The 21384-nt window shown below is 48.6% G+C and overlaps 6 protein-coding genes across 6 annotated transcripts; 4 read left to right on the plus strand and 2 right to left on the minus strand.

Moving 5' to 3' along the window:
• Nucleotides 1–821: 821 nt before the first annotated feature.
• On the plus strand, nucleotides 822–2386 carry F4807DRAFT_461093 (NADH-ubiquinone oxidoreductase 49 kDa subunit; the record flags this gene model as incomplete). The annotated part of the gene is made up of 3 exons (XM_048001635.1): nucleotides 822–1442; nucleotides 1561–2302; nucleotides 2370–2386. The coding sequence occupies 3 exons, from the start codon at nucleotides 822–824 to the stop codon at nucleotides 2384–2386; spliced, it is 1380 nt and encodes a 459-aa protein (XP_047853491.1).
• Nucleotides 2387–2552: 166 nt separating this feature from the next.
• F4807DRAFT_105697 (uncharacterized protein) lies at nucleotides 2553–4909 on the minus strand. The gene has a single exon (XM_047992689.1). It carries the CDS (start codon nucleotides 4597–4599, stop codon nucleotides 2794–2796), a length of 1806 nt encoding a protein of 601 aa, XP_047853492.1. The 5' UTR covers nucleotides 4600–4909; the 3' UTR covers nucleotides 2553–2793.
• A 2561-nt stretch (nucleotides 4910–7470) lies between these two features.
• Nucleotides 7471–10772, plus strand: F4807DRAFT_467948 (uncharacterized protein). The gene is made up of 5 exons (XM_048002555.1): nucleotides 7471–8027; nucleotides 8073–8726; nucleotides 8820–9695; nucleotides 9768–10315; nucleotides 10367–10772. Exons 1-5 carry the CDS (start codon nucleotides 7999–8001, stop codon nucleotides 10627–10629), a joined length of 2370 nt encoding a protein of 789 aa, XP_047853493.1. The 5' UTR covers nucleotides 7471–7998; the 3' UTR covers nucleotides 10630–10772.
• F4807DRAFT_105868 (uncharacterized protein) lies at nucleotides 10505–11944 on the minus strand. Its single transcript, XM_047992690.1, has 2 exons — nucleotides 11882–11944; nucleotides 10505–11433 (listed from the first exon to the last, which is right to left on the minus strand). Exon 2 carries the CDS (start codon nucleotides 11221–11223, stop codon nucleotides 10915–10917), a length of 309 nt encoding a protein of 102 aa, XP_047853494.1. The 5' UTR covers nucleotides 11224–11433; nucleotides 11882–11944; the 3' UTR covers nucleotides 10505–10914.
• Nucleotides 11945–13809: 1865 nt separating this feature from the next.
• Nucleotides 13810–16124, plus strand: F4807DRAFT_461097 (uncharacterized protein; the record flags this gene model as incomplete). The annotated part of the gene is made up of 2 exons (XM_048001636.1): nucleotides 13810–14507; nucleotides 14567–16124. The coding sequence occupies 2 exons, from the start codon at nucleotides 13810–13812 to the stop codon at nucleotides 16122–16124; spliced, it is 2256 nt and encodes a 751-aa protein (XP_047853495.1).
• A 430-nt stretch (nucleotides 16125–16554) lies between these two features.
• Nucleotides 16555–17263, plus strand: F4807DRAFT_461098 (uncharacterized protein; the record flags this gene model as incomplete). The annotated part of the gene is made up of 2 exons (XM_048001637.1): nucleotides 16555–16799; nucleotides 17050–17263. The coding sequence occupies 2 exons, from the start codon at nucleotides 16555–16557 to the stop codon at nucleotides 17261–17263; spliced, it is 459 nt and encodes a 152-aa protein (XP_047853496.1).
• Between the last annotated feature and the right edge of the window lie 4121 nt (nucleotides 17264–21384).

Raw genomic sequence — 21384 nt, forward strand, 5'->3', positions numbered from 1 at the left:
GCAGTAATAATTTTTGTGTAGTTGATACCCATCTGTTTGCACATAGCACAAATGTAATCGGGCCTCAAGGCTAGCAATATGAGTGGTGATGTGGAAGCAAACTGTTCAAAACCTTAGCTTAGTAGTGAAACTTCAATGCGCAATGATTAGGGGAGTCAAAATATTGATTTCGTAAGTAAAAATAGGGGTTACCTGAAAGGTCCAAAGGAACATTCGGATAGGTAGTGCTAGATAATGGTAAAAAGAAAAAAAAGAAAAAGAAAAAGAAAAAATTACCAGGTGCTGGACTTGAACCAGCAACTTCGCGGAGCAATTCTTCATCTATGATGCAGCTGGCTACTAATCCACAACGGAGGTGAATTCAAGAGGTATGACATGTAACACAGTTTGCTAACCAACTACACCATATCAGAAATGCTCTTGGAAGAACGCCTTGTTTAACCTGGTGCCTGATTTGATTGTAGAATAGTATATAACTTTGACAAGCTGGTCAGTGACAAGTCGTAGGATGACTGGAATAGATTTCGAGTTTAGATTCATAATCTCTAGAGTCATAATCTATGTATCCTGTCACCCATTCACAGATATGCAATTACCCACTACGTGGGGGCACGAGCTTAAAGATGATGTGCAGGGATTCCTATGGAATACCGGTGGGGCGGAAAAATAACGCAGCGATCCAATGACGAGGACATTAATTGTAAGGTGCCGTCCAGGGTATCGGTTATCATGGATTAACCTCAACCTTGGAACTCCCAATCGCCACTAAAGCTTCCCGTTCTTCCAGACACCAATTCCCAATTGGACTGAACACAACGGATATGGCGTCGCTATATCGCATTGCCGGCTGCGGCGCCAGGCGTCTGCAGCGAGCAAAGTCCGCGATACCAGCTATACGCGCATTTTCACAGTCCGCTTTGCGCAACGCCGACATCCCCGAATACCAGCCCACTATCCTCAGACCCATCGATCCCAACACCATCCAAGGCCTGCCGCGCACAGAGGCCGAGCGTGAGCCAGATGTCACCCAGCGAAAGATGCGCCACTACACGGTCAACTTCGGTCCCCAGCATCCCGCCGCCCACGGTGTGTTGCGATTAATTCTCGAACTGAACGGAGAGGAGATCCTTCGAGCCGATCCTCACGTCGGCCTGTTACACCGAGGAACGGAGAAGTTAATCGAGTACAAGACATATCTACAAGCCTTACCATACTTCGACCGACTAGACTACGTCTCCATGATGACGAACGAGCAATGCTTCTCTCTTGCCGTTGAGAAGCTGCTAAACATAGAGATCCCAGCAAGAGCCAAATGGATTCGAACTATGTTTGGAGAGATCACACGAATTCTTAATCACCTCATGTCCGTTCTATCACACGCCATGGACGTTGGTGCTTTAACACCTTTCTTATGGGGTTTTGAGGAACGAGAGAAGTTGATGGTAAGTTAAATTCATCGATAAAGCACAGCGATTTGTAGCTATATGTCTATCTACGTGATGCACCCATTGTACTGCAATAATTAAAAGCTAAAGCTAACATGATAACTCTTCTCCATAGGAATTTTATGAACGTGTTTCTGGTGCCCGTCTTCATTCAGCCTACGTCAGACCTGGTGGTGTTCACCAAGATATCCCGATTGGTCTCCTTGACGATATCTACCAATGGGCTACTCAGTTCGGTGACCGAATTGATGAAACTGAGGAGATGTTAACAGACAACCGTATTTGGCATCAAAGATTGAGGGGTATCGGTGTTGTCACGGCTGAGGATGCTCTTAACCTTTCCTTCTCGGGTGTTATGTTAAGAGGATCTGGTGTTCCTTGGGATATTCGCAAGAGCCAGCCGTACGACGCATATGACCAGGTTGAGTTTGATGTCCCTGTGGGAATCAAGGGTGATTGCTATGACCGATATCTATGCCGAATGGAAGAGTTTCGTCAGTCTCTCCGAATCATTCACCAATGCCTTAATAAGATGCCAGCTGGCCCTGTCCGAGTTGAGGATTACAAGGTATCGCCACCTCCACGAGCAGCAATGAAGGAGAATATGGAAGCTTTGATCCACCACTTCCTCCTGTACACCAAGGGTTATTCCGTTCCTCCCGGCGAGACGTACTCCGTGATTGAAGCACCAAAGGGAGAAATGGGTGTGTACTTGGTGAGCGATGGAAGCGAGAGACCATACCGTTGCTCGATCCGTGCCCCTGGTTTCGCACACTTGGGTGGCTTCGACCACGTTTCCAGAGGACATTTACTTGCGGATGCGGTGGCGGTTATCGGTACGATGGATCTGGTGTTCGGTAAGTGAAATGCCTCCCAAGCGTTGAAAAAAGCAAAAAACAAGTACTAACCAATATGTCAACGCAGGTGAGGTTGACAGGTGATAGCCTTTCATGGCAGGCTAAAGTCCAAAAAAGGGAATTGCTCGGTGCGAACCTTAGAATTCACTTTCATAAGCATCATGTATGATAGTCGTCGTTGAGGGGACAACGTACCTAAGGTAAAGCATCGAGGCGTCACGGCGCCTCCGTAAATATGATGAACATTGCAAATGCCGTGAGATCTTATTAAGTCTTTTTCCCGTCCTTTGTGTTTTGTTCACGATCACATTTGCTCATTATGCTTCCATCATATTTCACTACCAAAAAGATTGCGTCTCAGCGAGTTGTTGGTACCGAATCCTTTTTTTTTCTAGGTTTCTCTCCTTTTTAGGATAAGCTAATTGTGTGCACACCGTATCTCGCCCCTAATAATGCCATGTATATGGCGTGAATATTCTTGGTGGACCGCCTTAAAAGGTGGCAGGCCGATGATCATGGATCTTCGGGTAATACAGCTCGCAGTCCTCGAAAGGAGGCATGTGGCTGTCGCCCTCGGGGCCGGCGCCGATAGGGAGACCCACGATGGGTACGTCGTTCACGTTGTACGCAATCACTTGCATGTCGACTGGGCGTGGAATTGGCATCGTGTCGCCATGGGTGCTACCATCGTTCGTATGGCTAAGGTTGGGGGGAGCGCAGGCCCAACGTGCGGGCTCACCGAACGAGCTAGGCTGATGTCCGCGAGGGAAGGAGGGCGTGGTATGGTCGGGAGGAATGTGAAACTTCCATGCGTCTGCGTCGTATGGGCTCTGCGTGGGTGCTGGCATGGGCAGAACGGGTGTCGGACCATGCATGGACGGGGTTGGCACAGAGGAGACGGATGGGAAATGGTGTCGCATAGCTTGCGATAGCTCCTCGTCGAAGTTACCAGAGTACTGGTAAGGTTGCTGGGTCGATGCCTCAGCCGGCGTGTTGGTAGGAGCGGGAACATATCCATCGCTGTGGAAGCCCGGAGTGCCATATTGCAAGTCGTCATTGCTCTGGGACTTGTGGATACCAAAAGAAGTGTCCTCATGCTCCTCTTGTTTGGGTGCGTACTCATAAGAGAAAGAGAAGTCAGAGAAGTCGTTGTTCATCATCTCGTTGGCTATGTCCTCGGGCATCAGTTCATCTAACATGTGCGCGTACTGCGCCGGGTACTTGTCGAACGAGCAGCGGCAGTTGCACTGGCCGTTCTGGTGGCGCTCGCTGTGCTCGGCGATCCACTCCGCTCCGTATTGGCTCATCATGCGGGTCGTGACTGCGATCTTGCTGTCGGGCCCCTCCCTAGTCTCGTACATGGGGGGAAAGTGTGAGCCCCCGGATGTTGCTGTTGCCGATGATGCCAGTGTGGCAGATGAGGCAACCGACTCACCCCGCACGTACTGCTGCGGGTGGAAACAGTCATTGTTAAAGTGATGCGGGTGGTAACTAAGATCACCGGGCTCTTCCTTCTTCACTGCGACTTCCTTGTCTTTACCCTTGCTTTCCATGCCCTTTCCCTTGCTCTCTCCTTTTCCCTTGTTCTTACCCATGTTACCAGCGGGACGGCCGTGCGGCTCAAATTCGCTAGGACCGGCGCTAGAACGGCCGAAGCTAGCATTGGCGCCCAGATCGAGACCGGCCATGCCGAAGTCGAAGTCGGCGGGCATGCCAAAGATCTCGTTGATGGAAGGCAGGGGGCCATGGGGTATGTGAGGACTCACGGCGGCCGTGGTAGATGGAGTGAACTCCGCCGCTGAGGGAGAGAAGTGGAAAGATTCGCGAGGTGACGAGGGTGGCTCTTGCTTCACGATGGGTGCTAGGATGACGGTGGGGGAGGAGGAATCCGATCCGCTGGATTGCCCGTCCGTGGCGGCGGATGTCTGGCTCGTCATCGTTGCGCTCCTTTCACGGGCGCGGAAGCGCGCTGCGAAGGCCTCTTGGCTGATGTCCTTCATGTCCTCGGCGTCCTCATATTGCGAAACGACGCGAGGCTGCTGCAGGTGCGGGAAGCGAAGTGGGCAGTGGCACGCCCCGCGAGCGTGCATGAACTCATGTTCATGCACAATAATATTCACCCAGCGACCGTGTACGATTCGTGCGCAAGATGGACACATCGTGAAGGCTAAGAGCGGGCGACAAGCGGGCAGGGGACAGATGGGGTTGACGTGCGACTGTGTCGTCATGGGGCAGGGTCGCTTCACGGGGATAGAGGTATGGCCACAGGTGTAGCCGAGGAATTCAGTGAAGCACATTGTGGCTGGATTGACGAGGCGCTTGGTGATATTTGACGGGTGTTGTGATGCTATTTTTATGAAGCTCAAGTAGATGAGGATGAAAGAAAGAGCGTGATAGGATATTTGAAGAAATATCGTGCGTTCGAAATCAAGTGAGCATACAGCGATATTTGATAAGATGTCTTGTATGTCTCAGTTAACTTGATGATACCTTTGAGGACAGACGATATGGTCGTATGGCAAACTTGATATTGTTAGACGATGTTCTCTAAAAATATTGGTTGACTGTTGGATATCGGAAGAACAAAGTTGGGAGAAGAATTAGGAATGCTTGAAGTAGCTGATGTGAAGAAGTGAGTTGTAGGAGGAAAGGTTGGAAATCGTTGGCCGACGCCTGCTTTTAAAGGGTAAAGGGTCCGGTCAAGGTTCAACTGAGGGGGAAACAGTTAGTAGGCGGCGGTACCAATACTATTCATGTCTTCATTAACTGGGAAGGAACTCGCTGCCATCAGGTGGGAAGACGAGGTATGGGATGAAGGAATGCTATATATATGACGCTACGTAGGAGGGGATGATGGGAAAGGGGGGGAAGGTACGGAAGTTGAGATAACGGCTATTGTGTTCTAGACGCAGATACATGCCGATAAACGCCAATAGAGATGGCGCTATTCCATATTTATTTCATAGAAGCATAATAGATTATGACTTACCTTCCTGTGCCTGCCCTTCACGGACGAATATTAAAAATTCTTCACGCCTCGAGTTGATATTGTTGAAGATAATGCAGTCGCCGGTGGAGTCAACGAGGCCGTTAGCTTGCTAACTAACGGGACGGGTGGAAGATTGAAATTGTTGATAGGTAATAGGTAATAGGTAAATTACTAGGGAAGGAGTGATAGCCCTCTAGTTCCCACAATCACTGTACAGAGGAACAAGCACTAGAGTATCCCATTAACAAATTCCAGGGTCGCATGGGCAGTAGGTAGTATCTTCAACTAGGCGCCTAATACAAAGAGACATCAAGTGAGATAATAGAGACTTTGGCGTGGAAGGGGAATGGGACAATGGTAGGATGAAACTACTTAGATACAAGGTCTAGACCGTTTAGATAGAGATCCCGTTACAAGCACCCTGCCCACTGCTGACTCTAAACAGTGGTTCGTTTGACAGATCTGGGGGAAACCTGGGGGATCTAATTACAACCCAGCCCTGCCTTTGGGACCCCTTCCACGGTATCGGGTACCGATCAAGCACGGGCCCCAGGGGAACAGGAGAGGGGGAGTGTTGATTGTATGCTGGAAACAAACTTAGATCCCCTGCTGTATGCGCTATCTGTCTCTCTACGGTAAGGCTTGAGATGAAATAGGTAATTCTCGGTTATTATGCCGATATAGCGTCTTGTAATTTCGTCATAGGAGATTCCTAGCATGTGAAGGAGAAAAGCGCCTATTGGTACTTGAATCTTTAACCTTTCAGGGGCGGGGTCTCGTGGTTCCTGTACTGACCGCTATTATTTTTGGATGTAGCTTGGCATTATATAAATCATAGATATGGATGGAAGCATTAATCCCATACGCGACTGCCACCTTATGTAGGCTTGGGTGAGGAAGCCTGTCGCTTGTTGTTCAACTGTCGTGCGCTTGAGATGACAATACAAAGATACCAGGTTGGACATTATGATGAGCAATCGGTACCTAAGATGTAACGACTCTGCTGAGAAAAATTAAAAATTGCATTCAAGCAATGATAAATGTACTTTTTTGTGGAAACTTCATTGAACATGTGGTCTCGGAGGTGTGTATCTACTTGGTTAGTAGATACATTTCGAGGAAGATAGTGTGAAGATGACTGGTGGTGCTGATTCTGGAGTTTGTCTTCACCAAGTTAGGTAATGTTTGGGATCAGAAATCTGGTTTGCATCTGTAAATCCCCGAAGAGAGTTTTCACGTCTGGCTAATATTATATGAGGTTATAGGCAATATTCTCACTGTTATTTTCCATTGAAACTTGACCGATCAAAAAATAAGTCCTAGATCGGACAAGCAGTTGTTTCCACAAACTGTTCAAGGTCTCAAAGGAGTGAAGGAATAATACTAGCATATTACCAATCAGATATATTTTCTATTCACTCAGAAAAGGGCTTTTAACACAACCCTAGATCCTAAGGTCGTGGTGTAGTAGTGAGGATCGCTCACTAAAGAGACTTCAAAAACTCTACCCATGTCTATTGTGACTTCAAATCCATTATAATTGAAGGGAATATGTATCCCAAGATATGGATATAGTTTAGTGTACTCACCGAATGGTGATGGGAGTTCCGTACGTACTATGCTTCCGAGGGCCTTCGGAGGTGAGCCCAGCTGGGGGTCCACGTGACATCGGAATAAGCTTCCCCCTATTCCGAAAAGACCCACTTGGCTGTTGAAATACATTAGGTAATCAATAGGGGTGAAGATCAACGCTTGGATTTTGAAGTAGAAAAAAGAATCATTATCGTCAGCCACATACACAAATCAATAAACAACTACTATACCTTTTCAATGCTATGATGGAGTTATTGTCGATTCAAAATTCTAATTTCCGACCTCAGAATCCTGCAACGCCATATTCTTGAAGCTTAGGTAATTACAAGTTGTGAGAATCACGCATTTAGTTCTTACAGTTCAATACTTAGGCTACCCTCACGCAGCTCGGATCGATGAGTAATACTCAGCGGTCCCCACCTCACAACATCCTACCAAAGAAGTTCCCTTAAAAAGAGCCCAAGGTGGTTGTGAGCGGGTGTAATGAGCGGATTTATTCTTATAATCGGCCATGCCAGACGTGCCAAACCTCGCCATTACGACGAGGAAACATTTTTCAATGTGATATCCCTTCAACTAGCAATGGTCTACAGCTAGGGATTACGGGGGAAAGGCTAAAACATGGCCGCACAGGACTTGGTGGACCAGACTCAGAATATAGAGCATGAACGGTACATGGTTCTACTGCAAGTGGTGCTCTCCGGATATCAAAACCAAGCTTTTATGGGTGATTAGGTGTACCTCCCTCCTAATCCTTGGCTGTAACCTAGACAGTGCCAGTTAAAGGGACCTTGTTAAATGCCGATTACTCACAGCGTCTATTGTGGCGTCAATATGTTTTCGTTGGCGGAGTTTCGGGCCCATCATTTTCGTGTAACTATCAGGTTACATCGTTCAGCTTTCTGTGCCGGTCTTATCTAGGAGGTATGGTGTACAAGCTTCGTCGTCAACGTTTACATATATTATCTAGAACTTTCCAATTCACTATACAGTTGTCTTTTGGAATATCTCCCCTTCATCCCGCCAAACATGCAAACAAAATAATGCGCTGCTTTATTATACGTATTTCTTGCTTTCAAGGCCAAGCCCTTAACAAACAGTTGGGGTCATCAAAATGACGAGCAATATACCCGCAGAAACAAGGTAAGAAGTTTCTACCCGTTGTAGATCGAGCACTAATCAGGGAAGCGTTGTCGAAGACACACCACCATCTAGGGACGAACGTACAGAATCCGCAACATCCACGGAAACTGCCGAGCCTAGTTCTTTGTCTGAGACGGATGATCCTCATAGCGAAAATAGTGAACAGTCGACAGGAGAAGGGAACTTTCGTGCGAGTCGGTTCGCGAAGAAGAGCGCCCTCTCCCAATGGTTTCCACAGATTGAATACGACGAGCACGACAGCAGGCGCATATATTTTTCGCGGAGGGGCTGCGCTCTTCTGCTACAAATCGTACTCATTGGTCTAGTATTCACGGCCAATTTGGGCTTGACAATATTTGCGAATATCCATTACAAGAGCCAAAACGGAGTGGGGACTATCTATGAGGGCGACTGCAACAAGGTCAAAACCCTCGACCAATGGCTACATCTCTTGATCAACTTCCTTGGGACCGGCATGCTGACAGCCTCAAACTATTGTATGCAGCTTCAAGCTGCTCCCACTCGCGAAGATATTGATCGTGCCCATGAGGCCAGAGCTTTTGAGCAAAATCCCGATCATACAGAGGGTCGATGGCTAGATATAGGCGTACCAAGTTTACGAAATCTCCGCTATGTCAGCCCATGGAGGCGATTTGGCTGGTTTCTCTTAGCTCTAAGCTCTATCCCCATTCACTTGATGTAGGTCACTTATTCCGCTACGACCTAAGTCATTTGGAGGGCACTTATTTGACCTCTATAGATAACCACCTAGACTAACTTCGGGACTGCCAGGTATAATTCCGCTGTATTTCAGTCACTTGCGTCGAACGACTATACAATCGCGGTAGTGAAAGATTCCTTTGTTAACGGAAGCCCCTGGAACCTCGCCACGGCCGAAAATAACCGACGAGGAGATGTTGGATGGGATGAAAGCAGGGTAAATCCGGTCAACCGCAACTACACGGAAATCATCCAATATATGCAGGATAATGTGATGGGTGTCGGATGGGAGGAGTTGAACATCTCCGCCTGTTACGCATTGTATAACGACTACTTCACCGCTCAGGGCAATGGCGTCATATTCGTAAAAAACGATACAGGCTCAGAGAACGACACTCTATTGATGTATGTTTCCATCATACCACGGTCCGACGATTGGGCGAAGAATATGTGGGCGGCTTTGAACGGATCGTCGGCGTTCATAGCCGGAGGCACCGACAATACAGTAACCACATGGTTTCTCGGACCTAAACATTACGAAGTGGCCTCTTGTCGAGTACAATCTCCCGATACGATCGTAAATCATTGTCGATTCGAGTACTCGTCAGGAATAATGCTCACTGTCTGCGTGCTTAACTTCACCAAATTATCCGTAATGCTTTTCATCTGGGTGCTAAGGAGATGGCAGGAGACAAAGCGTTCCGATGAGGGTAAGACGATTTTATATACGCTTGGCGATGCTATCGCCTCCTTCATGCGGAAGCCGGACCCAACCACTATCAATTTGGGCCTCGCTACTAAAGATGACTTCATACGCGGACGTACTTGGAAATCTCATCTCGTAAAAGAACCCCTCAAACTGGATCGCAACCCCAGAAGATGGGTAAAAAAAGACAAGTATTGGTTTACTGCCGGTAGTATTCGACGATGGGTTATCTTGATATTCTTGTAAGCTGACAAGAATTCATGTTCTGTGTGCTGGGGTAATATCGCCTTACTAGATTTCTGACTTGTTCATAGGTACTGTCTAACCATCTCAGTAGCAGCAATTCTACTAGGGGTATCTTTCACGAGCCTACATCGTCGAAACTTCTCCACGTCCATACCGGCACTCTATGACCTAGGATTCGGTCAACTAACGCCGTACACTTATCTCGTCATCGGGCTTCCACGGGAAGATCCAAAAGGCTTGGTCTTGAATGTGCTCTTGGCGAATCTTCCGCAGCTAATTATATCCATCCTCTACACATTCTACAACGCCATGCTGAGCACTTTCCTGGTTCAACTAGAGTTTAGTCGGATGTATCTGGATAAACGAAAACCGCTCCGCGTCTCAGAGCCCGTAGGGATTCAACGGTCCAGCTTTTTTATCTCTCTTCCACTCCGCTACGGGATACCCCTCTATGCGATATTCGCCCTATTGCACTGGCTAATCTCCCAGAGCTTGTTTCTGGCTCGGATAACGGCCATATGCGCAGACGGCGATCCAGAGGTGTGCCCTGGTGGCCAAGTCGACCTTGCCAACTCCTTCTCAACTTGCGGTTACAGCCCGTTTGCTATTTTTATTAGTAAGCCTGAAAACTGCTCGCATCTGTCACCGCTATGCTAACGAACAGCAGCATTGCTTGTCGCGGCAGTGATCGTGTTAGCCATTGTGGTTCTAGGGTTTCGCACATACGACGGCACTATGAGCATGGTCTCAACCAATAGTATGGCAATCAGCGCCGCTTGCCACGTCCTCAAAGAGGACCAAGAAGACGGTTATCTTCTCCCAGTCCAATGGGGAGTCGTGGAAATCAGGGGTCGAGTTGGAAAGTGTGCATTCACGACAGCCCCTTCACGCAAGATGAAAATGCCCGAACCAGGGTTAGAGTATAGTTGATCTCATTCAGAGTGTTGCCTCCAAATGACTCTTTATACGACAGATAGCCTCGAAGCCAAAGACAATTACAAGTTGATGCATAGGAATAACCTTATCCAATCCAGTGTCATCGCATGGTATATGTCGTTGCCCGGTTCCCATTTGTATCCCCTATATATACCCAGTCCAATAACCTCAAGACCATCTAACGTGGCAAGTAACCGCCCATACATACCCAATCATAATTCCCAAAAGAACTTAACGAAGGTATCTCAAATGATCCGAAAACCATCCACATCTTTCACTTCAAACCCTCGTAACCCGACTCCCCTTGCCGTCCGTGCCGCGCATCTGCCGCGTGCCGGCGGCCTTCTTGCCTGGTCTGCGCGTCAACGTTCCATTTAATTTCTTGGCGGCACCTTTGATCTTGTCGCTCAGATGCGGCTTGCGGTGGTGGTGCGTGGCCGGCTGCGTTGTCATGCCGGCATGGTGGCCGCGGCGCCCGGTCGTTGTGGTGGTGTGCTTGGTGGTTGTGCGTCTGCGCTCCGGCTCCGTCGAGATGTTGAGTTGCACGCGCGGCTTGGAGTGGCCGGTTGAGGAGCGTGTGAATGCCATGTTTATGCAATTGAAATGGAATTTGGCGTAATGCGATAAGAGTATGATGGAATGTTTATATTATCGTAACTTTCGATATAGGTCTGAAAATGTCTAAAAGATGATATCTTGTGGTAGTCGAGAGCTTACACGTTCGCCTTTAAAAGGGGACCCAAAGCCAAACCCCCGAGTCCATGGGTTCTTTGAACGATGAGACACGTACGGAGTATACTGTCATCTCATTAGCTGTCGCGCGTGGAAGGTGACGTCATGCTAGTTGTCAAGCAGGTTTGTCCTTTTACGTCGATCAAGTCTCGTGTAATGACGTGGCGAAATATTTCTACGGGCTGTACGGCTACCTGGGGCCTACGAATCTGAAATTCCGCCAACTGATTTCGCCTGCCACATAAAGCTTTGCTCGATGCTCATCGAAAATCCCATGCAAGGGATCTTAAGGCATACTTCATAAGTCCCACCAATTCCTAAAGTATGGAGGCACTGCGGCGATTGATAAGGCTCGTTGGGGGCTATTGGTGTGACCGTCTCGGACACATAATAATGACGAGGCGAATTTGTTTGAGAGCCGTTCAAGGGTGTAGGCAATACACATGTCTCGTTTCGATTCCGCCGGAGGAAAATTGGGCTATGTCGAATTGTCAAGACGTAGCGAGAATCTTACCTTTCAGTTAGCCACTAACAGGTACCTATAGATGGGCAAACCAGTACTGGTCCTGGGATCAGATTATATGTCCAGTGTGCCTAAAGTTGCTCTTCAAAGAATCGCCATTAAACTAAGCACGAGTGCTACTGGTAAGCCCCCCTACTTCGAGCTCAGGAAGGCGACTCGAAGAGTCTGAGCCTTGAAGACCTGATAGTAGAAGGAGACAAAGAACCCCAAATTGGGCTTCTCAATGATGACCCCAATAAATTATACGATAGCCGCCCCTGAACTGGACTGAGGTCTGGTATTGCTGCATCACCATGACAGGTAACAGTGGTCGAGTATAGTCATGGATGCTCGACGATGCTTCGCAGTTTGTAAAACGAATGATAGTCGGATATGGCGATTATATTAGACACTGTAGGACGCGACTGCTATATCGCCGACTATGGTTCGGATATTCGAGCTATGCATGCGCAGTCGGATTATCTTATATGCACAAAATCTCAGGATTTCATGACTCCTTGGTATCACAAAACGATATCGGCATATTATACAATAGAACTACGTTGAGTTCTTTATAATTCGGTACCGAATATGCGTGTTGAGCTGTTTAATGTCACAATCGACGACGCCCGGCTTTCGTGGTGATGAGTTCGAGCCCTACCAAATATCAGATCAGGAGGAATTGACAACTTGTGACTCGGACAGGGTCAGCCTCTTATCTCACGTTAGAAGTCGGACACGACCTGCCGGAATCCTTCCCCGTAACCTTACCCCCAATTGACATAGCTTCGCTTGATCCTAAAATATTTGGGTAGCCTCTCGGTGTCGTAGTGGGAAGGTTCTCCACCACACATGGTACGCGCCTTATATGGCCCCCTATCTGTTGCAGGTGGGAATTATCGTGGTTCCGTTGGGCTAAATTAGCTTCTAACACGGCCGTTTGAGAAGATGAGATACCTCTCTAGGTACCTACCTTCGCCAACGACGTCGAGTCGATCTACTAAATATTGTTAACCCCGAGTAGGTATACTTAACCTAGCTTCATTTTCTCCGAGTGTCAACTTATCCAATACCTATATCTAAACCCTAAGCAACGAGGCTCTATTCTCACCACATCTACTGCTGTATGAATCGAAACGTCCGTATCAATCGTCTTAGATCGGACTAAACATCTCATTACCCCACACAGCGAAACGCCCTGAACGCCTTGAGCTAGAATTAGCTCGATTAGCACGAGGCGTTCTGCACGGACACCGGACGAGATGCCTAAGCGAATGGGATTTAGCCCCCAGGGACCTCTGATGCCATTGGTTAACAACTAACTGCGCCGCGGTCCAGCCTTCAGGTGTGAGACCTCCTCCTAAACCCACCAATCAGCTTGTGATCGTGACACACGCAGACAACCTACATATAGTTAAGTTGTTGTCAATATGTCAAATGTATTTATTTATGTCATACATGCTTCTCGCGAGAATATGGCAAAACGGCCCACGTTCGGTGATCGGGGCTGAAGCAAACAGCTAGGTAGGTAAATAGCTACACAAAGGTCAGGAAGCCTAGCTTCAGCCCTACCTGATTCCTGAGATAGGAAGGGTCCTTCTAGGTGAGTTAGCAGGCCGAATGCTTAGGTAGGTTTGCCGTTCCATCATAATGCAAGGCATCTTCTGCCTTGATCACCCCTTTTTCTACCTACATATCATGTTTCCTTGACGCAGGATATGTATTTGCTCTCTTGTTTTTTCATGCATATCCGCTCAAGGTTGTGTTACACGGTCTGCACGAAGGCTTGCCAAGCTCCAGGACATACATAACAGACGAAACGTGGGGAATCCTGCGGCTCAAGCAGGCTCATTGAAGAGCTTCACATGCACCTCGAGGAGATTCTGATATATTTTCTTCTTGTTTCCGTAATATCGTATCAGGTTCGCTCTCGTTTTCGTATGCTGTCTGTCCAGTCGACTTCCTCCTCCGCGGAGGGAGTTCCTGATGCGCCCAGCATCGCGGTCCAGAATCCTGAAGAGGATGAAGACGAACGTCCAAAATGGAAGGGCAAAGGAAAGGCTACCGTGCCAAGGATCGATGCGGGGTCCACGTCAAACAACCTGACTGAGAGTGAGGCTCCCGTCGACTGGACCCAATATGATCCTCCGGACGGCCTGAAGGACCCTGTTGGCTGTACAACAGATGTTGTCATTCAAGTGATACAGGAATCCATTGATAGGGTTAAAGCGCGGATTGTCGAGGAAGCAGAAAGGCGGGAGGCAGAGAAGGAAGTCAAGAAATTAAGACAGGAAGAAAGGCTTAGGCAAGAAAACGAGGACGCAAAGTATGCCGAAACTTTGAATTCGTCATTGGACGAGACACGAGGCGCATCACTCGACACCCCAGCGGAAGCTATTTTACCAGAGCGGCCGGCGAAATCGAAGAAAGGCAGGCTGATGAATCTCCTCCACCGATTGTACAACGTTGGAGAGAAAGGCGAGTCCAGCGCGACTGGAGCGGCTCGTCACAAGCGTGACATATCTTGGAGCAGCATCGAACAGAGCACTCAAGCAGCAACAAAGAAGATCGTGTCTGGTGTTTTGAAAAGGACGACAACAAACAGCAGTAGCAGTCCCTCCGTTAGAGATACAGAAGTGTGAGCATTCAAATCATGAGCAAGACATTCACTTTCCTGCAATACTGATATCAATATAGCGAATGCGTCTCCTGTCTAGACGACTTCAGCCCTAAGGAGATGGTCAAGGCTCCGTGCCATAGCTATTGCAAGCCCTGCTTTTTACGCCTCATATCGACAACCTGCCAGAATGAACAACAATGGCCACCTAAATGCTGCTTAAATAATATCCCCACACAAACAATAATTCTCAACATCGACGACGAGTTGAAGGAGACCTATCGCGACAGGGCGGCTGAGTGGGACATACCAGTGAGCGAGCGGGTGTACTGTAGTCACGCAGAATGTAGCATATGGATTCGACCGTACGAGATCATCCGTGCCCAAAGTATAGCGAGATGCTCAGCGGGCCACTGGTCTTGTATCATCTGCCGCGGTCCCCAACACGAGGGGAATGAATGCCCGCAGGACAGGGATATGATGAGGACCGACGAGCTCGCAGAGGCAGAGGGATGGAAGCGCTGCTACGGCTGTAACGCATACGTCGAGCATAGGGAAGCGTGCCAACATATGACCTGCCGATGCGGTGCTGAATTCTGCTACGTCTGTGGCGCACGCTGGAGAACATGCGGTTGCAGTATGGAACAATTAGCTGCTGTAAAAAGAACAGCGGATGAACGGCGCCAAGCTCGTCTGGACAGAGAAGCTCGGGAAGAGGCTGAGATTCAGGAAGCCTTACGTCTAGTGGCGGAGTTCGAACGCGAAGAAGCACTCAAAGCTGAGCTGCTGCAACGGGAACGGGAACGAATAGCTGAAGAGCGCCGAGCAAAAAGGCTTGAAGAGCGGATCAAACTCGAGGGCGAGAGACGACGAGTTCTAGGACTCAAATTCCAGGAACTCCGAGAAGTGTTTACGAATCTACACGAGATCCAGCGCGCTGACGTACAGCAAACGCATGATAAAGAACAGGCCGATCTCGAGAGAAAAGGCGCGGAAGCACTAGCAGAATTCCAAGAAAGTTGGAAGAAGGACCACGAGAAACTAAAAGATGCGGCGAAGGCTAAGCTGTTTAAACGCGAAGAGGCGCTCAAGAAGGAACACGCAGCGCGCGTGCTCGCGGAGCGTCGCATCGAGGAAAAGTACCAGGCGGAGTTGGAGGCGTATTGGTCTCGCTCCCGCAAAGAAGACCGGGAAGAACGGGCTCAGGCTGCGATGAAGGAGCTCTGGCGCAAGATGGATGACGGGTTTAGGAGCTGGGTGAAATGGAGGGATAACGAGTTAGAGACTTGCCGTTGGGCCGCTAAGGAGGAGCTAGCTATTCAGGAAGAGCACAAGGAGGTGGAGGAACGGAGATTGGCGGAGAATACGCGGAAAAGGCAGAACGAATTCGAGCGCCGAAAAGCTGCGGAGCTACGGTGGGTGGATGCTGTGATCGCGGAACGCGAGCGCATGCTTAACGACATGGAGATCGATGAGATTGAGAATGGTGAAAATATCGATGCTTGGTTTGAGGACGATGGGCTTGATGACGTGGATATTGAGGATATTGATATTGAGATACCGCAGGAGGCGTTACGGCAGCCTCCGATGCTAGGACTGTTTCCTAGCTTGATTTGGTCGAATACCGGGCAGGCTTAGCTAGCATCCATACTTCTGGTGTATTATATCGAGCATACGATAAGGAGTTGACCAAATAACAGAAATATTTCTGAATATCTTACTTTGTGGTAGCTGTTGCGAGTGAATAGGGGTAAAGTATTCATCGAAAACGGTGCAGGAGCGACGAAACCTGTACGGAAGGAAACTACTATCGAGACATTGAATGAGACTAACTCCGATTATACACCATGGAAACTTTGACGAGGAGACATTACTTTCATCTCTAACTTCGATTGTGAAGAGATATTCTTTTTCTGCAACATCATATATACAGCTTAAGGCACACACTCGCTGAAACCACTCAGAACAGATCCATCCATCGATACATCTCAAGCCACCAAGCATACTATATCATACCATACATACATTTCACACACACGCACACCACAATTCATCAACAGACCATACCATGGATCCCACAGCGCGCTTCGAATCGTTCAGCCACTTCCTCCAACAGCAACCCTCGCATATACGACCATCAACCTCATCGCGTCGCCCCTCCTTCCAACAAGGCACCGGATCCAAGCCATCCACCTCCTCGTTCGACCAAGGCCAGCGTGTTGGACAGCAACAACAGCAGCAGCAAGAGCAGTACGAGCAGCAGCAGAAGCAGCAGCAGAGGATGGCAGCGGACCAGGCGTACAGGGCCACTTTGTGAGTCTACTCCGTTACAACAATACCCACCTATAAACAAGTCGTTTCGGTATATCCGGCGCCGGTATTGCCGATACATACACATACACATTGCATATTACATAAAGCACTACGACTTCGATCCATTATATCCCCCTCTGCTTCTCTTATATCCTCATCTATATCCCTACATCACCCACAGATCAACCCAAGCCACACCACTCTATCCCGACTCCCTCCCTCCCAACTCCCACCTACCTATATCCAACAGCGACTCGGTATCTTACTCGAGACTCGGCAGCGCCTCCCACGAACGCGCCGTATTCCAGGACGAGGCGCGGACCCGCGCGCGCCGGCGCGACGCCGCCCGCAACCGCGCCCTCTTCCGCGGGCCCTTCTACAAGCGGCCCGAGTTCTACGCCGTGACGCTCGGGTTCCTGGGCCTGCTGTACCCGATCCTGAACGAGTACGTCATCGAGCCGTAGTGGGAGGGTCGGCGCGGCGAGGAGGTACCGTGACCGTGACGCGCGCGCGCCGCGACCCGCGTTGTTTCTCCGCGATACTAGGTGGTACTTACATACGTACCTACATACGAGGCTACGAGACTACGGCTGTGGGTGGCTAGGCAAGGCAGGGTAAGGGTGTACTGTGCTGCACTGTGTTAGGTACGTGGTCACACAATTAGATGGATGTATGGATGGATGGATGGGTGCTCTGAGGTGAAGCTCTTGCTCCCCTGTGAAGAGGTGGTGAGGTGTATGGATGGGTAGGGGCGGGTTCATGAACTATTAGGTATCTTTTAACCACTTCGCATATGCGTAGCACGAAGGCAGCAATTAATTACCTAGGTACCGTCTCGGCACACACCCAACTTGCCTCGCTGTCTCCTCGCCGTGTTGTCCTCGAAAGTTTACGTCGTACTTGGGCCGAAATCCAGGCGAGGCGTAGGAGCGGTCAAGGCTCGGAGCCTCACCTATGTAGGTACCTACATACGCAAGCTTGTCCTGCTCGGCCGGATGTGTCTTTCCGTTGAGCCCGTTCTAGATCATTACGAAGCGGCTATCCGCATAAGCTGAGAGCCGGTGGCAATATATTCGAGATGAAGGGTTGCGCCTTCAGCCTTATCGTTATATATCCCTTTGATATGTGTGGTCGAAGGAGTTTTAATGTCGAGCCCGATTAGAAGGTACTTGATATTGAGGTTACAGTTGGCATTGCGTAGGAACACAGCCTGAAGCAATAACCCACGACACAGTATCGAGGAGCCTACTTCGATTGTCCTTCAGCCTGGTAACGCGTTCAATTTGTAACCTAGGTGTGTGTATAAGCAGTAATAGCTCAATATCATTCATGATTATCCCTGGCTTATGCCGTGGAGAGTCCACGAAGCATCGTGCTCCGTACGAACTATTGTATCAAGAGACATCCCATGACTAGAACATATCTCCGGAATGAGTATCGCCTTACCAATTCATACTTACATGTGACTTTTTCGTTCTAATACTTCTGCCACGGGCCATTATCAGGCGAGACAACTTGTAACACGTCTGAGTATCGATTCATAGTTTAGAACGGTCCTCGGCGGAAGGCGACGTGGTTCATTCTTATGTACGGTTCTCAATCCATCTCTATCCACAGTAACATATTTACGAGTAACTAGCATCCACTTCCCGTCAATAACAACACAAGTTCCGAACCGTGGGTAATAGTCTTTGGCACCGATGCACATGACATGCATATACTAGACGTTATGTGTACGAGATCACGTGCTGTGGTGATGGGCCGCAATGTGAATTAGCTGGTTCAAGGGGAAGGAAGTGCTGCATATCCGCTTGGACATTGCGGTGAAGGGTGGCAAAATGACTGCTCCCGAAAGGGTGTATAGCGTTAGGAAATATGATGACGATGATGGTGAAAAGACGACGCGAAAACGCGGACACGCTTGTCCATGCTTTATGCAGACCTCGACCATCGTGTCGAGGGTGTACATATGTCCGATCCTTTGCAGACGCGACGAGGAACCTTGGAATTGATACGCACGTATGGGGTTGACCCATCTTCCTCAACAAAGGAAAGATTGGTACAGACTCGTACCATGAGGGCCTTGAATGCGATCTATGGTTTGCCGCCTTGTCGTTAATGGAATGTCCTCGAAAGAGTCTAGAGTCATTTCGAAAGCCAAGTGATTCATGAGACAGTCCGTTGGTCAATTGGAGAAAATTTTCTCTGCAAAGAACCAGTCAAGTCGGGTCCCGTTGCTCTCTGCAAATCGCTTCCACTTTTTGCTGTCCGTAAAGCCCCGTTGGCATGAAGATGGGCGATATGAGCTTGAAGCGGTGAAGAGGTCGCGATGCCGCTTTCGGTGGATAATCTGTGGGATGATGCATGGGGAGGATCCGCCGCGGCAAGCTAGGACTGGACAACGAACAACCACTACCCATTTAGATGGGGGCAGTGTCGCGTAGAAAACGTGCATCAGCCCAAAACAGACTTAGGAGTGGCGATAGTGACCCTAGACCCTACATCAGACGTTAGTTGCCGATTTGATTTGGCTGGGCCAACAGCGGGTGTTGCGGGAAGCCAGGGATTTGACGGTAAGATACAGTAGCGACGCCGTAGCAGAGCAGGCAGCTCGCGTTCACTGTATGAATGTATGTAGTATTTTGATAATGTATCAGTGTATTTCCATAGCAACCATAAGACACTGAACACCCAAGTGATCAAGTGGTAAGCATGGGTTGTAAGATGCAGTACGTAGATGCATCTGGCATGCCTTAGCCTTAGCACCGTCCACTTTCAAATGGGTCCTCGACGACGTGGAAGAATGGCGACGCGCCGGACAAGGAGTAGATACAAGCTAATAGGTGCATGGCTGCCCATCCATCATGTATCAATACCTGGACTCTTTCCCAGTGCAGCCGAGAAGAGCAAAACTCGGAGGATTTCCTCGATTCCATTGAACCATTGATCATTCCGCTTTACTGCGCGTGAGCGAATGCTTCGGTAATTGGACGCTTGTCCGCGTATCGCATTTAGATATTTGGATACAGTGCGCCTGGCTAGGTATTGTACATAAACAGGCAATTATCTCCAGGCAAACGGAATGATTACTCGCCTCCGTAACTTTTGCGCAAAAAGGAACGGTAAGACTCTTATGCAAGCAAGTAAAGTGCAAATTTTCCAAATTGGAGATACGATTCGCCCACCCACACAGCAAGCGGTCGACCGTGCCCTACCAGCGTACGCAGTGTGTATGTAGTATCGTACGCGTCCTTAACAATGAGATGGCTCAGCCGTCGCTCTGGAACCTATCCAGTTCGAAGAATAGATAAGGGCATAATACATAAGCTGCAGGGGCTGGATACACAAAATATTTTGGGGATTGGATTGGTTAGGCAATGGAAAAGCTGAAGAAAAAAAATTGATGAGGGGTCCAAACAGAAAATGCAAAAGGGGAGGGGGGCCAGTAAGCTGTAGGAGCGGAAAATGGGAAAAGTGAAAAATGAGAATGGGAGGAGAAGATTCATGTGGCGGGGTTTCATCGAGACGCGAATGGTGAAGATCGTTCGCAAGTTTACTGCAACAGAAGCTGCGAACGCAGGGACCGGCAGCATGTACATGCAACCAAATTGACTTATCAATTTTAATGTATGTAGTACCGTATTCTATTAGGCATTTCAATCATACCTATGTCGAATATGTCGTTTGCTTAGACTTTAATGTTTGTAATTAGATACTAGGTAGGTAAATAGTTAGAACTCTATTCGGTCATAACCCACTCAAAGTTCGAGACCGAGACACTTGCGACGAAATGAGAATAAACTCGGGAATGTCACCTGAGTGTCTCGCGGCCTAAAGTGGATAAGAATGGCAAGAATGGATAAGAATAAGAGCAAGCGCCGGGGACTTTCATGGTTGTCAAGGTTGTCATCATGACACATTGGAGTAAAATGGAAGGCACCGCAGTCTGTACATAAATCTGTACGTAAGAATACGCACAAGGATATACCTACAATTCCCGGAGGAAGGATAGCACCTGGCAGGTTAGCAATTAGGGAAGAATATGGCTGGTAGCAACGTCGAAGACATTGAAGGGGTGCAGTTCCCATCATTCACATCCATGTAACATGGGGTGAGGTAAAATAATTGTGGACACATCACATCAGCGGCTGTCCAATGATCTTGAAAACCAGCCATCCCACAAACGGCTAACTTCCCCTCTATCGCCTATCGTCTTCCAAATCTAACACCTTTTTTCTCCCCCTTCGTCCACTGAGCTGCATCATGCTGCTACATTGTTCCTTCATTGCTGGGTCACATCCGTACATGCATACATAATAGGTTCAGCACGTCCAATCTATTTGTCCTCTTGGTGTCCTCTTGCCCCTTTTGTACTTTTTGCTACGAGTAGAGAGGGGAGGAACTTCGGGACTTTGGAACTTTGCATTGTATTCGCTTCGCCTTCTCGGGGCGAGCTACGTCTACTGATACCTACTTTGCTTTCTCCCGCCTGTGCAGATTCGGTATTCTATACGGGGCCACCACTCGCCTACCAGCTCTCTGGTTTCTCTCAACTTATAGGGAGTCTTTATATCAGAAAACCAGA

Source organism: Annulohypoxylon truncatum, assembly GCF_022578515.1.
Source record: "Annulohypoxylon truncatum strain CBS 140777 unplaced genomic scaffold F4807scaffold_19, whole genome shotgun sequence".
In the NCBI taxonomy this organism is placed as follows: domain Eukaryota; kingdom Fungi; phylum Ascomycota; class Sordariomycetes; order Xylariales; family Hypoxylaceae; genus Annulohypoxylon; species Annulohypoxylon truncatum.